Genomic DNA, 20,417 nt, shown 5'->3' on the forward strand with positions numbered 1-20,417 from the left:
GTTAGTAGCAAGCAGTAGCATAAGTAGTATTAGAAGAACAACTTGCTAATATCTTTAAAAATTCTACATTTCCATGCTTCAGTTCACAAATGTAAGTTCAGTCTGTGTCTTCCCCATTAGACATGAGATAAGCATGAAAGCACTCAGGGGCAGGGTGAAGTGAGACAGGAATAATAATTTTTAAAAAAACAAGGAATCCAAAGTGGATACTGAGGGAAGCTGGGAATTCATTTTAAGTATAATATTATCTCACTGTATTGTCTTAAAGTGAGGTTGATATATTTACTGCTAGAATGCACAGGTGAACCATTACTAAACTGAGTTTTTCATGCTTTCACTGTCTACTTATTTGACCCTAGCCAGCAACCAGGAGGCAATGACAGTAGCTGCTCATTACTGGTTTGGTAATTGCCAATACTTTCACAATTGAAAAACTATCCAGGAAAGAGTTAATCACTGCTCAACACAGTGCACTCCTAGAAGATGTCTGCTTCACAGACCAGCCTTGTTCCAAAATTAACACCAAGAACTGAAAATTAAACCATATGAGAAAAGAATAACCTCCAAAGTATAACCTCCATACAGCTTATTGAGAAACAAAAACAAAGCCACAACTTGACAGGGCTGTATGGAAGAACAGCAGGAACACATTTAAAACAAGCTGGGGGTCATGGGAGATACACACAAGCTTTGTGCTCACTTGAGGTGGCTGATGGAATGTCCTCTAGACTTTTGGAAGGCTTTTTCCTATCTGCACTCCTTTTCAAAGCCATCAAAACAGGGTTTAATTCTTCTTCAGAACCTGTTACGAGACAAAACACATGAACACTGCACACACAGGCAGGCCACTTTAAGCAAGTCAATGAAGAACTAGCCACAGGTTTCTCATTAGACTCTATTTTCACAGTTAGCAAAGACAGTGAACATTCCATGAAAATAGAAGATAAACCCAAAATAAAATAGACATCAAAATTTAAGTGTCCATTTGTTCTCTCTAAACATCCCCCAGTCATCGGGGAGACAGACAAGTCTGACAAGTGATTTGACAGACAAGTGATTTGCCCTGTGTAGGTATAGGCCTATCTTTACTGACTAATAACAGCATTTGGGGCAATTATTGCACTCAATTGGTTAAGATTAATATGGGATAAACTCAGATTGCAGCCATTTTGTAACTGTCTTCTCAGGAATCAGCACAACAGAAAATTTTCCTTTTTTCCTTTGGTGCAAATTTTTCTGTTCTAGTCTTTCCACAATGAATGTAATTTTGTTTCAATGCTTGAGTAACCAAAAAACCCCAACAAAAACAAAACCAAACAAAACCAACTGACCAAAACCACAAAAAAAAACCCAAACACCAATTCCCCACACACACCCAAAAAAAATAACCCCAATAAACAAACAAAGAAACCCCACAAAAAATGAGGTGTGTGGATGTATTTGGACCCCTGAAGTTATGAAATTGTCTCCAAAAGCAGAATCAAGACAGCTCCTTCAGAAGTCTTTCAGACTTTCCTTCTGCCTTATCTCACTTTCCTCCCCCGCCACCAACCGATCACAGTTGTGCTGCCTGTAATTATGGGTGAAACCAAATTACATTTGATTTTTCCTCACTTATCTTAATTTTTCACTGACTCTCTTTGGTAAACCACTTTCCAAATAGGTTTGGATGTAAGTTGGCAGGCCCTGGGAACTTCATCTATTTCTCAGATTCTCCAGGAGAAGAAAATATTCCCAGTTTCTCAGTATGAGACTAAAAAGGTTAAATTATCTCCTCTACCTTAAGGTCTTTGATGACTATCATACACTATACATTGACTAGAACTGCCATTCAACTAAATAATGTGAATCCTAGTAAATGGACACTTCATTTATACGGCCATTTTCATTTATATGGCCATTTTTCAGTGCAACAGGCAGCAATGATAAATGAAATAGCAGAATATTGTTGTTATCCATATATCCAGATATTCCACTGATAAGCATTTATCTTCAGAGACTAGCCAGTCAAACTAAAGAATGAAACCAGTGAGCCACTCATATTTTTTCTTCTTTTAATCCAGAATATTTGAAGGGATTACTAGATGTTGTGTTACAAATGTATTAATTTCAAGGCAATGTCACATGGGATAAGAAAAGTGTAAATCACAAAGACTAAATGGATTAATGCTGCTAAACTATCCCTACCAAAAAAGGCTTACCCAAATGTAGTGTCTGTTGAACACTTTCCAATCAAACAGCTTAATTAGTTCTTCCCACCCCTCCCAAGAAAATATCCAAATTTCTCAGTTAAGAAAGTATCACATATACTTTCCATTAATATATTTCAAGCTGGATACAGCCATGTTTAACTCAGCACCATGAATTTTAGAAATCAGATAGCTCACGAGTTGAACTTCCTGTTCCAGAGCGGCAATCAGAGTTTTCATCTGAAAACTTGGATCCCAAATTTAAATTGTTGCCTTCCTCCTCATTGTTATCATAATGGTGAGACATTTGGCAGAACTGAGCTTCTTCTGGCTGGGGAGAGCTGCTTTCATCTTTAAGTGGTGTACTTGTTCTTCTGAAATTCACGAGTGCTTGAAATTCTGAATTCTGTTCAGAAGCCTCCAAGAATGTGCTTTCATTCATCCCTTTAGCATTTATCTCAAATGGTTTTACTGCAACCATATTCATCTTGCCTTCCAAGGGATGAAGATCAACTGGAACCATGTTTGTCTCTCCTATTTTATTAATGGCTCCCTTTCTTTTAAGACCAGAAGCTTCAATTTCACTTACTGCAAGATCCTTAACTGAGGCTTTGACATATTTTTCTGGAGATCCCTCTTTAAGAACTATCTTCATTTGTGTATCATAGCTACTTAGGGCATTGTATGGCTGTGACCTTGTCATGAATAGAGTCTCTTTTTCTTTTTCTGAGGGTAATGTATGAGCCTCAAACTCTTCTTGCTGATATAAATCATTGGAGATTGGACATGAAACTGCAGATGCTTCTTGAAGTAGTTTTTCTAAAGAGCGACTGAATTCACCAAATTGTGTGATATTTGAAACAGAAGTTTTCTCTATTGTTTCTTGTATTTCTTGAGGGTGATCTCTGTCTCGTTGATGTGGAACATATATACTTACACTAGTCTGTATTTTATCATGGATTTTCTTATCCATATTTTCCAGCACAGAAGCTGGTGTTTCAGAGACCTCTTTGGGTGGATTCTGAAAATTAACATCAGACCTTCTATATTCAGTGTTGGATAGTGCAGATCCCTCTGTGGTCTCACCAACTCCCTGCACCAGCTCTCCATTATGCTCATAGGCTGTGCTCATAGCTTTTACCTCAGCAGTCCCCTGTACTGTGCTGTCAGCACGTTTGGGCTTAGGAGGGGGTGTTTCAGAGGCCTCCTTTAGCAGCTTCTCTAGAGCAGAACTCAAGCTACTGTCCGAAGATGGGGCAACACACTTTTCTATTATCTCAGGGATTTCCTCAGGCAGCTCCCCACCACACTTGTAAGTTGTGCTTTTACCTTGCACCTCAGCAGTTCTCTGTGCTGTGCTGTCAGCACGTTTGGGTTTAGGAGGTGGTGCTTCAAAGGCCTCCTTCAGCAGCCTCTCCAAAGCAGAACTCAAGCCACTGGCCTTGGATGGGGCAACAGACATTTCTACAGTCTCACTGATTTCCTGCGGCACTTCTCCACCATGTTCATACCTTGTCCTTTTAACTTGCTCCTCAGCAGTCCGCCATGCTGTGCTGTCAGCATGTTTGGATTTAGGAGGTGGTGCTTCAGAAGCCTCCTTCAGCAGCTTCTCTAGAGCAGAACTCAAGCTATTGACCTTGGATCCAGCTACAGATTTCTCTATGAGCTCCTGGACCTCTTCAGGCTGACCAGTAGCTTCTTGGTGTGCTGATTCTACACTGAAGTTAGTTTGTGATATACTATTTGAGTCATTGCATGTTTTCTTTCCCACCCTTCTGTATTCAGAAGGTTGAGATACATGAGTCTGTGTGAGAAGGTTCTCCAAACCATCTTGAGGCCTCTGAGAGCCCTCAAGAGTATCATCCTTGTCTAATGCCTGATATTGTAGATAAAAAGGTTCAAATTCCCTAAACAGTTTTCTGAGACTTTTTCTATTCTGTTGCTTATCTGTTGATGACACATTCACTTGTCCTGTACTTTCGCCTATTTCTTGTCCTTGATCATCAGGAGAAGTATTATGACAGTCGTCCCCTGTTCTCTCAAAGACCTTGCACTGATTTGACTGAAAATGTGTCCCTTTTAAAATGTTTTCTTTTAGGTTTAAGCTACATGACATGTCAGAGGCTTCCTTTTCTACCTTCTTTAGACATGACTTAAATATATCAAGCTCACCTGATGGTAGAACAACTTTATCCACAGTCTCTGCAACTTCCTCTTTATCCAAAGGAGTAGTCTTGTTTTCCCCTTTTTCTATAGGTAAATATACTTTATCACCTACTACTGTCTCTTTTAAAGCACCTTTATCACCAGGTGACTGGAGCTGCAAGGATACATGATGATCTTTTGAAGAAACAATGCCTTTTTCTGTACATTCTCTAACTTCTTGCTCTGGAAGATCCATCTTTTCCTGGGATTTTGAGATAACTGGTTGTCTGTCCAGTTGGAGAGAGTCTGTATTTTTTGTGTGTGTCACATTCAGACCTTTTAGGATAGGAGATCCTAAAGACTTTTTGCATATCTCAGAATCTAGTTTCTGTGGTTTTTCTCTCTCAGATGTTTGGGTTTGTTGTTGACTCAACCCTTGCTTGCTCACATTATCTTTGCCTTTTTTATCTTCCTTTGATTTTCTTTCATAGGTTATTGATCTAGTATTATTTGGCAAAGAATCATCTTCACTGTCAATGCTACTTTGGAATTTAACTCCAGTATCCCAGAAGTTTCTCAGACTCTGGAAGTGTGAAGGATCTAAAATTTGATTCTTGGACTTTTCATTCATCTTTTCTTTTAAAGACAAAACCTGGAAGCTGGGCTTCTGTTGGGAAGAAGCAGCAACTTTCCCTTTAAGAGTTTCCTTCTCATCTTCATCTTTGCTTTTTGAGGAAGCTGAAGTGACACCAACTCTCGGATGCAAATTACTGGCTTTTGGGAGTTCACCAGATTGAAGTGCCCCTTCTGGCTTTCTAAATGCATGGCTTGGTCCTGATTCAAAAGAATGGTAACTTTTGTTTCTTGAAACCTGGCTTGCACAACTTACTTCAAGACTTCTCAATGTATTCTTGCTCGGATTATGCAATGCCTTGGGTAGATACACTGCAGATCTCTTTAGCTGGTCACTTTCACTGAGACCTGTTAATGCATGGCCACCTGACACATCAGCATTGATATTAACTTCTTTCTCTCCATGACTGGGGATAGTTTTATTCCTTTCCCAGAATGCTCTGATCTCCCTTATTCTTCTTTTTTCTTGTATTGCCTTCTCTGATTCAAATTTCTGAGCTGGTAACTTGTGCCCTTGATGGTCCAAGAGACTTGATTTTTTATTTTGTTGTTTGATTTCTCGACCATGTTCTTTTTCTTCAACTCTTGTACAATCAAATTCAGTCAGCAATTTATCATTTTGCTTCTCATTTGCTTCCCCTATCTTAGGCTTCACCCTCTCCTTTATCAGCTGTGTGTTTTCTGAAGTAAAGGATGTAGATGGAATTCTGCTCTGTTGTTTAATCTCTCCAAATGGTGTCTCTTCTGTATCTTCTGTTTTTCCATGCATGCCAGGCCCACTGTGCTTTGTAGGAAGAACTGCTGTTCTGATTGACACATCCACTTCCTCTCTGGGCACCCTGCCTTGGGACTTTGTTGATACATCTTCCTCATCTTCATTACTAGAACTTCTTTTAAACCAGTCTAAAACTTTTGACACAGATTCATCGTCCACTTTCAGGAGTTCATCAGCATGCTTGCCAGGCTTGAAAATGGTTTTAGCATCTCTCTCCTCAACAAGATCAGGCTTACCTTGTTGAAGACTTGTAGAATTGGTATTGGACACCTCATGTGCTTCTGTTTCAGCAGAAAGTTGATGTCCATCTATAATGTAAACAAACTTATCAGAGTTATGAATCAGATACATGACTAAAAATGTTTGGTCTACCTAGAAAATTCTCAATTTTTTTCAACTGTTAGTGGAGAAAAGAGTTCTCTGTCCTTGTGATTTCAGAAAGAACCATACTATGGGCAATGGAATGAAGGAAATTCCTGCTCTGAGACATCCTACTGGAATCACTGCTTTTGAGGGTACAAGCCAAGAAGATGAGTTAAACCCATTCTTGAAGGAAATGCCTTCATTGAAGGGAGGCTGGGTGTGACACTCACACAGAGGTGACAATACAGCATATTTGTGTTTAGTTCCATATGCAAATCCCTAAGTCACATCCGAATTATTCCCAAGGACAACTGACAGGACTACACTAAAATATCATCCATAACAGGTGCCTATGCTGGTTCTGATAAGATTACCAATAGGAGATCATAAAAGTGTAAAAAAAAATTAATTATTTAATTCTGCAGTAGGACATTCATGCAGCAGCACATTCCTACTACTTCTGTTTCCCAGCTGTTAATTGTTAGCTACAAGTGATCCACATTAATGAATATGTGTTATATTCTATTTCATTCCATTCTTCACTTCTATTAGACTCTTACCAGTAAAGTTTTTGTGTGACTCTGATTCACGGCTCAAGATCTGGTTGGATTTTTTTTCATGTGTCTCATCAACACTCCGTTCATTATTGTGGTTTGACAGGATATTGCTGGAGGTCTTCTGTGGAGTTTCAAGTTTCTTGGGAGTAACTGTATCTATCTGGAAGCTTTCACTAACCAGGAAGTCTGATCTGATACTGTCATGAGGGGTGGATGCAGATGTGTCTTCTTGTAAGCCATCTACTGTTTTCATTTTTAAAGTTGATGAATAGGTTCCCGAAGGCTTTGCAGCAGAAATTTGCTTATTCCCAAGTGAATCTGATTGAACAGCATAATTTTCACCATTCTCTTTTTTGTCAAGTTTTAAGGTATCATGATCTCCTTTTTCTTTACCATGGTGTAGCTGTGGGCTTTGCAGAGATTTTCCTTTACCTGAGCTAGATGAAAACCTCACTTGTTTCAGTTTTTCTAGTGAATTTTGTGTGGAGTTTTCTGCTTCTTCTATAAAAGAGTTCTTCTCACCTTCTCCTTCAAAAATAGTTGCAGTAGCAAGACCATTCTTTTTCTGAACATCTAAAGTCTGACTGACCCGAACTTCTGAGTCAGTGGAACTTGAGCTTGAGCTGCGCTTCAGAATGCCCTTGGGTGGGGTACCAATGCCATTAACCCTCTCAGTCTGCTTGGTTGATTTGGGAACAAGGTCTTCTCTTTGAGAATCTGCTGCTTTGTGAATTAGTTTCCTAGCTTTTGGGACAGGACGCTTAGCTAGTTCCTTCTGTGATTCATCAGTAAGTTCTGTAGAAGGCTTCTCAGGTTTATCTGTTTTATCATTTTGTAAGTTTGATTTAGGTGGGCTGTCTTCTGCGAGTGACCAAATTTCTGTAAGACATAGAAGAGCTCATGAGTTTATGTGACATTTGCCAGTATAAAGATATTACAGTGCAAATCTAAAATGCATTGATTACACTACTTTATTAAAAACTACTGCAGCAAAAACACAGTAAGTAATTTTATTTAGGTGTTGATTTCATATTTATGTAATAGAAAATTTTAGAAAATTAAAAGCTTGCAGTTATTTCTTATTTTAGAAACATCAGCTATTTGATGATACCAAATAGAGCACACCAAGTTTTTAACCAGCATTATTCCTGCAAGGGAAAAAGTTTGCAGGGAATGGCAGCTTTTGAATACACATACATCTTTTCAATGTCAGAATATAAACAGCAACCTACAAAAATGGAAACTGGCTATTTCCACAGCCATATAGTACAAGGCAAATGCAGAAATGATCTCCTGGCAGGGAGATGAAGGGTTTTCTATTCCTGCTATGCAAATCTTTCCTTTTTCTGTTAGCATGCTTCGCAACAGAGACAGGAGGGCAATAGCCACATGTGACTCTAAATTGCAACTTCAAATGCCTGTATTGTGATATATAATCTCTCATCCACTTGCTTGCAGAAAATACAGCTCAAAAGGGAGGATAATAAACAGGACTAAGGAAACAAAGGACAAAAATACAGACCAAAGAGAGGTAGGCTGCTCTGTCAAGCTAATTAGCAGCAATGATTGGAAAATCAAAAATCATATGCCAAATTCAAGGAAATTTCACTGTCCTCTTGTCAATTCAGGACAAGCAGCCCTCCCAAATGGAGTGCTTAGTACTGACTAAAACTATGCATAAAAGGAAGCAAAATCCATTTACTCATGTCTATAACCATTTCCTGAGTATATCCACTTGCTTTAGATGAGGTTTGAAATAAGCTAGTTGAGAACTCCCAATAGTTATAGATTAAATGGGTTTTGATCTCTTACAGAAAGAAGTTATGAAAGTAAAAATAATTTTCATATAAACCTACAGGAAATTCACAGTCATCTGCTAAACAAGTACATTTACCCTTCTTTGATAGCTGAGGTACAATGACTGGTCTGTCTTCTGATTCCACACTGTTCAAGGTATCATCTGATACAATGGAATTAAATGGATTTCTCCTTTGCTAAAAAAGAAACAAACATCACTGTTGCAAATTCTTACATCACAAAATAGACACAAGTGCAGTGATTTTCTCTTCCCCACTAACCCATCAGTAAGGAGTCTGAAGGCATACCTCTTAAATTGGATACATGGCAAAAAATCTAAACAATATGAACAGGAAACTATCAGAAGTGCCATTGATAACCTCATCTTGTTCTTCTGAACTCACCAAGAACAGAGATAAGCCACCACTTAATGACACCTTAAAATTCCAAGTTCTTGCAAGTTAAATAATTTTATCTCTAATTCTGTGATATTAGAACACAGCATGCCAATTGCTGTCAGTAGCTGAACAGATTGGAGATAGCATTAAGGAAAAACAGCCATTATAGGTTTAGCAGCACTTTAGTGATGAAGCTTTAGTGGCTTCATTACCTCCCTCCAAAACAACAACAACAAAAAAAAAACACCTCATTTTTTTTACAAATTATTATCTTTCCTCCTCACAGCTTTACTTATGTTTACCACTGAAGCAAATAACTTCCACCATATTCAGTACCAGTCATACCCTTACTGATGAGACTGCTGCCTTCACAGGTCTTCCCTCTGGCTTGTTTAACACAGGGTTTACTTCTTTAGGACTGTAAAGGAAAATTATATAACAACTTCAGCAAACAGGACATTACTTTGAGCCTTTTGGAAAAGCAAAAGAAAGATTCACTTATACCTACTCAAATATAAACACTTTGCACCTGAGTTTTTCTATTCAGCCTGTCCTCATTCTTATAGCAAAGGGTATACTCTTACTCCTTTGTTTCCTCATAAAAATGTATTTACTTGTTAAAGAATTCAATACAACTTCTCCTTGGTATGACAGAAAACATATTTTTAGATGTCTGAGTAAGCTTTACAAAAATAAACATAAATATAAATCTCTATTTTATATTTACAGTAAATACTGTATAAATACAATAAATATTGCTACTCTCCAAACAATATCAGTGTTGCCATCTCCATCCTTGTCCTCCATTTGTACTTCTAGGATTGAAATCAAACTGGAGGAAAGTGTCAAAATCTGACTAAAAAATAGAGTTTTGCAAAGTGTCAAAGTCAGAAAAAACAGAGGAACCCCATCACCACTAAAGATGTGACATCTCACAGATGGCAACACATCCCCTCAGAGGTACAGTTTATAAGCTATTCTTTCAATTGAGATGTATAAATGTTTTTGATTGATTGCATAAGTGAAGTAAGTTATTACTTGTGATAATAAACATAGCCCGCATATGGAGAAACTAAAATAGCTAGAAGACATAGCACCTATATTACCTTAGAAATATTTAATCTACTTGCAGAATGATGCAAGGGTTTTTTTCCCAATCAGATTTTTACTATTTTAGTTTACCTAAACATCTCAGATATGAAAAAGTATTTAGTTTTTGAAGATTGAAGTTAGACATGGATTTCAATATAGTCTTCACATAACAACCATATTGAGTGTCCTGATTTCATATGGAAAACACTGACATTAACCAAGACACACACTTACGATTTTGGAGTGGGGGAACAGTATGAAGCAGAAAAGTTTGTATTTCCAGATAGGAAATGTATCTCAGGCTAGGAAGGAAAGCAACCCATATGGTTTTTGCAATATAGATGTACAAAGAGATTCCAAAACTGAGTATTTGTTTGCTCAATGATCTTTGTTATGTGTGAAAAGGCTTAAGGGTGGTAAGTAGAAGAGCCACAAGGTGTCTCAGGACAGAAACAGCATCCACCTCTCATCAAGTTCCAGATTCATCTCCTTGCATTGACAAATGTCTCTCCATTCTGGTAATTGGTACCAGTCTGCCCTCCTGAGGGGAGGACAACTTTCCCATCTTCTGCAAGGTGCACAGTTAAGCTGAAACCTTAGGGGAGAAAAAAAACCCCAAACACTCTGATAAACTACTCTTGAAAGTCTGTTTGCCTCTGGACTGCTAAGTGTGTCTGAGCAGTGACAAAATTTACATTTTGCAGAAGGAAAAACATAATTATGGAGAAGATAAAATAACCATAGTGAGCAGTGTGAACATAAGGCTAGCAAAAAAAAAAAAAAAAACAGGTGCAATCTGAACTATAAACGTCTATATCACTTCCTTGCTCTTTTGAGTCAACACTGCCTTTAAGAAATATACACCATGCATAGTGATAGAGGGTTAAGGTATGAGCTGATCTTATAATGGAATCTGTCTCAAGGGTGAAAAATTAACTGTTCTTACATTTTTGTAGGACAGTAACTGTTGCAGCCTCTAACATGTATGCACCAGATTACTAACAGATTACTATTGCTCTAATATTTGCTGATCCCAAGCAAGAAAAAAATGTTCTGTTGCTCAAAGAGCTAAATGTTGCAACTTCTAGTTTCTTTTCCAAAATATCCTTTCACATTATGGTTTTTAACCTTCGTTCTAATATATTTTTTTAAGTATGAAAATAGACATACGTTTTAAAGAAACTACAGAAAATTGAGTTTGTGTTCTTGCTTTTATAAAGCACTTGTGGTTTTGGTTTTGGGAGCACCACACCTATATGCTCCTGCATTTTATGTCTTCTCTGCAACATCTACTACTGAACAGGACAATCATAATTTTTGTTTTTCAGGTGTAGGTCCCAAATACTTCAACCCCTCACTCATTTTAAGAAAGAAAAATACTGTTAAGCACCCTGGGCTGTAAGAAACTGATAAGACATTCTTCAGCGAAGAATTTTACAAGTGGAAAGGTAACTCTGTGTGTGTGTGTGTGTGTGTGTTCAATGAAACATAATCTCATAATCTTTAATGCAATGTTTTTTTGGATTTACCACAGAATAATTAAAGATTCACAACTTGGCATTACATTCTGAAAACCCTGGTCTAAATAAAGCAAAGCAGAGAAAAAACAACAGCCAGGATCCTATAACTACATTTTACAACAATGGGTCTGAAAATGAGTTTACCCACAACCCATACAGATAAGAAAACTGAACAAACTGTTCCCAGATATGCTGCATTCACAAGGCTAATCTAAAAGTGTAAAAGGCCAAACTCATAAATTTAAAAAGGCTTTAAAAATTCACACTCCAACTTGGAAAAATGATGTGCTGAGAACCACAATGAAGGCCCAAATCCCATACAGACTGAGGCAACAAGGCAAAGGCAGGAGCAAAGCTAGAGAAAGGGGTTACAGATTTGCTGGCATTGTCAATACATGGATTCTAAAAGTCAGGGCTTTTGTGCAAGTTTTCGACTTGCTGAACTCCAGGACCCCCACTTGCCACCTGTTCAATGTTGATCAAGAACACTTTCTAGCTTAGGGTAGAAAACAAACTGTGAATCTTAATTTGAAAGACAACCCTAGTTTTTTGAGATTCATCATATCAACAGATGGCATCACTGGACAGATGTAATATTGACAGTGTGACTCACCTTTGAAAACTCATTCTGTTCAAGGTTACACCTTAAAAGACACTTCACACACCTAGCCTGTAAAGGCTCTGGTATGCAAGAAAATTATCACAATGATATTAAACTCAAAAAAGAAATAATTCATAGCTTCATTATGGAATTTAGATATTTGGGGTGTGGGAATAAATGTCACTGCTAATCTTAAGAATATTCTTGCTCTACCTAATATAGCAGCACCCTGATTCAATAGTAGTTGAACTGGCCCCAGGGCTGGATTTTATCCTTGTCAGTTTACGAACAGATCTAGCAGAACTAAACTTCCTTTACACTCAGTAAGAATTGTTTTGCTTTAAGAACAGGATCCAGAACAAAAGTACTCTGAGTAATTTGTTATCATATAGCTTCTGGACCCAATCCTCAAGTTAGCAGCTGTGTAGTTTATGCAAATCCTGCAAGTCAGTGCTGGCCTGAGCCACACTCTTAGAGAAAGAAGGGGGGAAAAACAAACAGAAAAACCCCACAAACCCCACAACACCCACAAACTTATTCTTAAAGCAGCACTTTAAAATGCTTTAAAAGTCCAAGTGCTTGAACCACAGTGCATTTGGACACTATAAGCTGTGAACTGCCTTTAATGCAATCCCAAATTCTGCAATGATACTCTGTTTCATCCTCTTACATGCGTTATGACAATTCCATTGTAAGAGGAAGAGACCATTAATTCCTTGTGGCTCCACTATCCCAGCAGCCAAAATAAATGTTTGTAGACTTTGCCTTCCCACCCCAGCTACTGGGGTTATTGCTTTTGCACCATTGTGTTTCCTTCTGCCCTTAGAGACAGGTCCACAGGTACTCCGGGCCAATCTCTTCAAATTCCAGTATCAAGAGAACAGAGAGGAAGAGTATTTTAAAAGCATATGGTGCCTCCTGCAATTTCTCACACACAATATTGTGTAGACTAACCTCAGGTATGGTGAATTAAGCCCACACTAGAATCATAAGCAATGAATTTCACAGTCCTGCCACATTTGCTTGCTATAGGTTTTGACATTTCAGAAACAAATGATCTGAGGCATCCAATCAAGTTATTTATGCACAGTCAATGTAAGTAAGCATTCAGCTTACTTCCGAACGGACATTAGGAAGTGATCTATCATATGTGGATATGATAGATCACTTCCTAATGTCCATTTCCAATTGCCTCATAAATCACTGGACGGTGTGAGGTTGCTTTAGAGAGAAGATCTTGAGCTACTGAGGAAAGTACAAGTACAAATGAACAAGGCATGGAGGCTGATCAACTTCTGGTACAATTTGGAGCAAAAGGCAAGAGAGAGTTCTGGAAAATAATTATCAAGCTTTGCATGGCTGTCATGTGAAATAAATCATCAAATCACTTCAAGTTGAAGACCACTATCAAGTTGGTCTCATTTTAAAAAAATTGTCTACATATTCTTAAACCTTACTATGTTATGAATTTTTGAAGAGGCTGCCCTGGCATATTATGAAATCTATTATACCTTATCAATCACACACAGTTTGTGGCGAGTTCTAATTATAAGAATAGGATTATAAGACTATACTTCTTTAATAATATAATCATCTGTTCCTGATGTGCAAGATGATATTTGAAATATTCTAAAAGATATATTAAATAGCAACATGTCTTCTGCTTTTCTTAAAGAAATATCTTCATAACAGTTCCCTGAATGTAAAAGCCACCTGTAAAAAAACCTACATTTAGTAACAACTAATTCTGTTAGCACATCAGTTAACTTCAGCTGGGAAGGAAAACAGAGCTCTGTCTTGTGACAAGCAACATTTATCATCCTTTTTGGACAACTTTATTTTTGGCAAGTCTATAACAAAGCAGTTGATTTGACCTCTTTCATCACAGTTTTAGATGTGGTAAAAACAAACACCTCTGAGTTCACTGATAGTGATAAAATATAAGAAAGACAAGCCAGAGTTGTTAAGACTCACACCAACCTTTGATGCCATTCCCCATGAATGTGTGTGCCCAGACAGCAGACCAGAAAAGTGAAAGGTTCAATTGCTACTAGGTATTGTATAAGTGCATAGTAGGAGAAGCCTTACTGCAAAGAAAAAAACAGATCATGTACAGAGAAATACTTAGAAGACAGACAAGAAAGTGAGAGATTACAGAGCTGATCAATGGCAGACCAGAAGTAAAGCAGCTCCTCTAAGAAGTAACTCTGGCTCTTAACTCACTCTGTTCACTGTAAGCACAAACAGTGGCTATCTGGGTTACACCCTGATTCTTGCTTACTCAGTGTGTTGAGGAATCTGGCCACTTTAAGATATTTCACTTTGACCTGCACTGACTCCAGCTGTTTCAGCACTTTCCTTCTCAAATGTAGGCTTTTTGTAAGTTTTTAACACAGCCAATGAATTACATATAGATATTTTAAAGAGAAGACATGCCTGTTTCAGAAATCAATTCAGGATATTTCAAAACAAAATAAAGCTGTTTGGGATATTTGTGGACTTAAGATAAAGTGATTTAATACAAAATCCTTTTTAGTTCAGAAACTACTTATCATCCAGCCCGCCTGACAACTGTAGTCATTCAGGCATACCAAGGTGACTGTCATATCTTACTCTGAAAGGAAGTTTCTCCATTCGAGAAAGACATTTACTTTTCTTTGTAGAATCTGACTAATTTTCTGCAGCTATCTAAAGATTCTAGTTCTTTCCATCTGAAATATGTTTGGTCTTCTTAAAAAGTCTCAGAGGTCTTAAACTGCATACCAAATAATTTGGAAAATTCTAAACAGCAATTTCTTAGTCTCCAATTCTTCATGTGATACGAAGCGTTCAAAACGTGGATGTGGCACTTGGGAATGTGGTTTTGTGGTGGCATTGGCAGTACTGGGTTAATTGCTGGACTTGATGATTTTACAGGTTTTTCTAACCTCAATAATTCTGTAATCCAAGTTTAAAATTCAGGCCGATTTGATATAATAGTTTTTATTAAACCATTCTATCCCCATCTGCTCATGGCCAGCCATTCTAACTAGAAAATCCAGGTCTCACTTCAAGGAATGAAAATAAATTGTGACATGAAAACATGTGTGCAACTATTCTATGCTTGGTTGTCAACTTTTTCTGAGAAAGGCAAGCTGAAGATTACTAATTGTTCTATACTCAAATGCAGAACAGTACATGACTATGTGTCTGTCACATGCACAGCTTTCTTGTACAATTCTAAGGGAACATTTGGTGACGTTTGAAATAAGAGATAAGTACAATATTTTGGGTGGAACTTACAGCTCCTAAGTTTCATTAGTCCATATATATATATGCACATTCTAAGCATGTAAACAGACAGTTTACCTCCAACTAGTTTTCTGTTGTTCTTCTTCTTGATGCTCCTCAATGCCATGTAGATCTGGTGGCACAAACACTTCTTTGTTAACATTGTTCACCCAGCTGATCTTTGCTTTGCTCATTTTGTTCTGACCCACTTCAGCTAAAACATGAAGCAAGAATATTGTTGTTTCCCACATGTTCATACAGGATTTCTTAAGAAAGAAGTACAAGTATTTTCATTTAGGCCTACAGCTATTTCTAAAGCCCAGTATACTTGAATTGTTTTCAGAAGCAGATCTGGTGCCCTCTAACAAGCACCTTTTTAATGCTACAAAAATGTCAAATACTGTTCTGAATACTTCATTTTACCAGATATACCTGGTTTTAACCTTAAAGTGATCCTAAATTGAGGAGTTTTCTACAAGAACCCTGTTAACCTTGCAGTTAGACAAATACTGAAAGTTCATCCTCAGTCTCCTGAGGAAGGAAAAAATTATTAAACCAGAGGAAACTGAAAATATGTTGAAATCAATTCAATTTTTCCCTTTTTAAGCATTAAACTGGAGGTTTGTCGTAACTCACTTAGGCAGGTGGCTAATCCTTTATGAACAGAATTACCACAAGATGTTAAAAAGGTAACATAAAAACCCCAAACAAACAAAAAGCCCCACCTCACTCAGCAATGCAAATACATTTGCATTTCTTTCTAGGGTGGAACAAAATCCTATTCTGATAATCCCTTTCAGAGCAAAAACATTCCATTATTTCCTCTAATGCTTTTTCCACTTCACCAACAGTTTAGAAGTGAAGACTTTCTTAATGTACAGAAGTAAGCAAGATTTTTATTCATATTTTTGCTATCTATAACTGCAAGGAAAAGTATCTTGCCATCTCATGAGTCATTGAAACCAAGCAATTGTACATAGCTCTGAATGTGCCAACATGTCCCTTTGTTTAAGTAACAAGATTGGGATTAATTAACTTTCCTTTAAGATGGTATGGCTTTTAGTACTTTCCTTTAAGATACAAGTTACTGTGAAATTTAGCTACAATTTTACAGCTGATTTTCATAACCTTTAAGCACAAAACCAGCCAAAATGACAAACGCACCACACTAACTACCTATGGGTTTTTTTTCTGCATTCTTTTCTGCTTCAGGCCTTTTCTTTTTAACTTAAAAACTCAAAGCAGTAACCTCAAACTGACTAAACTCACATAATTCAAAATCATCTCTGAAAATATAGAAATTGAGAAGGTGCAGTACTGCAGGGTTAGTCAGAGGAAAACAAGGCTGACTTGTAGTTACAAAACCCATAGAAAGCAACAAACTGCAGTCCATTCACAGTATAGAAGGAAGTACCCTACTTGCTTCACTAGCACATTTCAAAATCACTTGACAGAACCAAAAAAACTAAATAGTACAAATATCAGTACAATTTGGTAAGAATAACGTAAGTCTTGCCCTTCTAAATCAAAAGGACTTAGCAGAACTTGAGGAGGTAAAAAGGGGATGTAGGTCTATTTCACTAAGAAAAAAAAATCACTTTCTATACAAAGAATGATAAAGTAGACCAGGACACTTTAGATTAAAAGTCATATGCTGAGAGATTTATAATGGGAGGTCTATGAAATCCTGGATATTAATATAATATGCTTTTGTGAATACAGATTCACTGTTCATTCCCTCCAAGGGGTAAAGTTACTGGTGATCAGGGCACCCACCATGGCATGGGGATTATGGGTGCACTTAAAGCTCACCGGGACACAGGATGCCAGTCACAGCTACCAGAGCTTTCAGCACATATATTTCAGTTAGTTATAACCACTATCTCTAGCTTGTGATGCCTGCCATTCAGCCTCAAAGGTCTCAAATCAAGCACCAAAATCTTGGAAATTCATGTTAGAGAGCATTTTTTTCAATCTCTTCTTTACATGCTCCTAAACAACTCATAGCGTTATTTATGAATATTTATAAATATTTTTATATATTTATTTATGAGCCTCAGAAATTGGAATGAGAATAAGTCTAGGAGTGCAGAGAGCTTTTAATCCTACACATAAATACAAGCCAGTCCCTTCTGTTAGCAGTCATGGCTCTTTAATACATGGCACTGTGGGAGAGGAAAGCTTCCACTGTTAATTACATGGGGAGTCTCTTTTTTGCATCACTTTCCACTTGCAGAGAGACCAGTATTCATGTGTTTCACAAACAACATTGTCTGAGGTTAGCAAAGTAAGAGGCAACCTTTCCAAAATAAAGTTCCAAAACAAATTTCCAAATGCTTACCAATGGTGGCAGGTTTCCTGCGCATGGAAGCTCTGATAATATCTGCTCCATGGATCTTATCCCTGTGCCTCTTCGACTTGGCCTCATAAAACCACTGCCCACTCATATTCTTCAGCTGAACATGGTCTTTGACTTTTTCTGGTAAATGCCTGAGGAAGAGGAAAATGAATAAATGAGATATAAACATACTTCACATACTTACCTATGTGAACAGGAAGAAAAGAGATTTTTTTGGTTGCTTGTTTTTTGTTTTGGAGAGCGGGGCTGTGTTTTGTTTGTTGATTTTTTTTAACACTGTCTCCACATTCTATTTCCATCTTCTCACCCGTTATGCTCCTTATTTAATTCTGAAGAATGACAATGAGCTGGAAAGGGAAGAGCCTCAGCCTTATTACTTCAACCTATGCTCTGAGGGTAACTCTTTAAAAAAATAAAACAAACAGCTTTGCTATGTTAAACACTCAAGCACTAGAGAAGTCTCCAGTAACTGCAGATTTTCACTTCCCGCCTTCAAAGGCCAGTTTTCCAAGATTAAAATTGAGATAAGCTAGTAGAACAGCATAAAAAGTCTCTAGCAAAATTAAGAGCATGGCTATTTTGAGGCTCAGAAGATGCCTCTTCAGGGTTTTTTTGGCACTGCTTTTACACACACACAGTCCAAATGTGTACTGGAAGCATGGTGCCATTTTTTCCATAAATTACACAAAAATCCTTACATGAATACAATGAGTTACAGAGTAAAACATCATCACATGCAAGAAAATAAATTTTTGCTATTTATTTTATTAATCTCTATATATCCATCACATGAACTGCAGTCATTTTAAAAACTGTGAGACAAATTTTTAATAATTTGTTTTCAGGCTTCAGGGTTTTCCTGCTTTTATGAGGCACACTTTAACAGAATAAGTACTTGCTGTGGGCAATTTGAGAGGTTGGGTTTTTTTTTTCCTTCTTAGGCATGTAAGATATTAGGCATATGCTTACACACGGCCTGGAGACTAACCTGCAGATCCGGGAAGTTACCTCACAGATTTAGAGAGCACTTAAACAATAAAAAGTCAAGTCGTGCTTCATCTTCCTTCTCCGTTTATTTCCTTTCCTTCAGCAAAATAAGCTAACAACAGAGCCCAAGGGAGAAATCAAATCAGGTCCATTTGCTGAGACTTAAAGGCTAAGCACAGTCCACATTGCTGTGGAATGGTGCTGTCTTTAACAGGCCTGATGGACAATTATGAATGGTTTGGGTTGGGAGGGACCTTAAAAATCATCTAGCCTAACCCCAGGGAAGTTCACCACAGTATGACATTTCTCATGGGTTTAGGGGACAGATCTTCTGGTATAATCAATTAACTCTGATAACAGCCCTTTAATTATAGTTTGCAGATTTGATTGTCACATACAAACAGCAGTCATTCACAACAGAGAAAGGACACTGAGCTAGTCCCAGCCCTCAGACTAAGATAGATCATTCTCATCTGTCAATCAACTTCTCTTTCATCTTTGTATGGCCAGATATGAAATGTCTTATTTGAATGCACCAGGTATACTACAATTTGAATACTTAAAACTTCATTTTGAAAGTGCTGTCAAAAATCAGTCCCTACTAGGGGTGCCTCAAATCTACTACATACAGTTTAGGCTGCTAGATGTTGAGGTCATCATTGGCATTTTTAACAACAGTCCATAGTATTACTGGGTCATTAAAAATTTCTCCCTCCCTCTGTGCTTCTCTAAGGGCCAAACTAAATACCTTTCCTAAGCATGTGTTCTAAGTTGAAGCAGGAACACAGCAGTAGCTTCCCTTTGCCCTCCAGCAAATATATTACTCAGTTTACAAATGCAGCCAACAGGAAGAATGGAAATGTAGAACACAATTTTTTTACACAGGTGGCTGCTTCTCCCTTTCACCTTTCACACGTGTTATTTGTCTTCTCAGAAGTGATGTCCCTTAGGGCAAGGGACTGGCTTTTCAGCTGTTTGTACAGCCTCCAGGGCACCAAGTGCTCTGGGACAGTATGATAACATATGCCAAGGGAGGTTCTCTAGAGGGAGGGTACTGAGTCACAGGACAAGTATTCAGTGTCCTCACCCTGTTTGATTCAATCCTTCTACCCCAGACACTGCTCACCCCTCTCCCCTTGGTATTCAGTCACTGAAACTGGGGTGTGGTTGGAAACCTTTACAAGCCAGCTCAGAGCAGAGGAAGCTCAGCTGGGCTGTGGAAGGGGACAGGATCCCAGGCTTCTCAGCTGTTGCAGCCTGCCTACCTGCCTGCAGGACTCTCAGATCTGTGGACAGTTAACTGTAACCAGACAGAGACAGAGGCATGGATTTGTCACAGGTGTAGACTCAATAAATGCCCCTGGCCAATGCAGCTGTCATTTTGTCTGGAAGTGAAAGCACCCTGCTCCCACTTCTGCTTGCTGCCTATGAGAGCTAGTGTACCTTAACTCCACCAGCTCAACAGACCTTCTGGATTTTGGGAATTAATGTATTATGCTTGCTAACAAAGGTATAAAAGTGCTCTCAATTTTCACAGCACTTCCTTTACAAATGACCTGCCTGCCTGCCTGACAGGGTCTGTATGGTGAGAACTGACAGATGCTGACAGCAGCTGGTTTAAACAGACTTTTACTATCTCACCTCGAAGTAAGCTTGTCTTACTTGCCTTTTCAAGAGAGGTGTTTAGCCTGTCAGTCCCATTGTTTTTGAGGAACTAAGAGCAACATAAAT

The 20,417-nt window shown here is 38.0% G+C and overlaps 1 protein-coding gene across 18 annotated transcripts in view; it reads right to left on the reverse strand.

The window, feature by feature from the left end:
- SYTL2 (synaptotagmin like 2) overlaps positions 1-20,417 on the reverse strand; it is a 55,263-nt gene that overhangs the window by 12,785 nt on the left and 22,061 nt on the right. For 7 of the 18 annotated variants that reach the window (XM_064409662.1, XM_064409661.1, XM_064409656.1 and 4 more), the window contains 7 exons: positions 17,682-17,830; positions 15,419-15,554; positions 9,203-9,275; positions 8,557-8,656; positions 6,666-7,541; positions 2,388-6,050; positions 686-802 (listed from right to left, as the gene is read on the reverse strand). In XM_064409662.1, coding sequence (XP_064265732.1) covers positions 686-802; positions 2,388-6,050; positions 6,666-7,541; positions 8,557-8,656; positions 9,203-9,275; positions 15,419-15,554; positions 17,682-17,787 — 5,071 coding nt within the window. In that variant the 5' untranslated portion in view covers positions 17,788-17,830. The remainder of the gene's footprint in view (positions 1-685; positions 803-2,387; positions 6,051-6,665; positions 7,542-8,556; positions 8,657-9,202; positions 9,276-15,418; positions 15,555-17,681; positions 17,831-20,417) is intronic. The other 11 variants (XM_064409655.1, XM_064409658.1, XM_064409660.1 and 8 more) reach the window with 6 other exon arrangements.

Source organism: Passer domesticus, chromosome 2, assembly GCF_036417665.1.
Source record: "Passer domesticus isolate bPasDom1 chromosome 2, bPasDom1.hap1, whole genome shotgun sequence".
NCBI classification, from domain to species: domain Eukaryota; kingdom Metazoa; phylum Chordata; class Aves; order Passeriformes; family Passeridae; genus Passer; species Passer domesticus.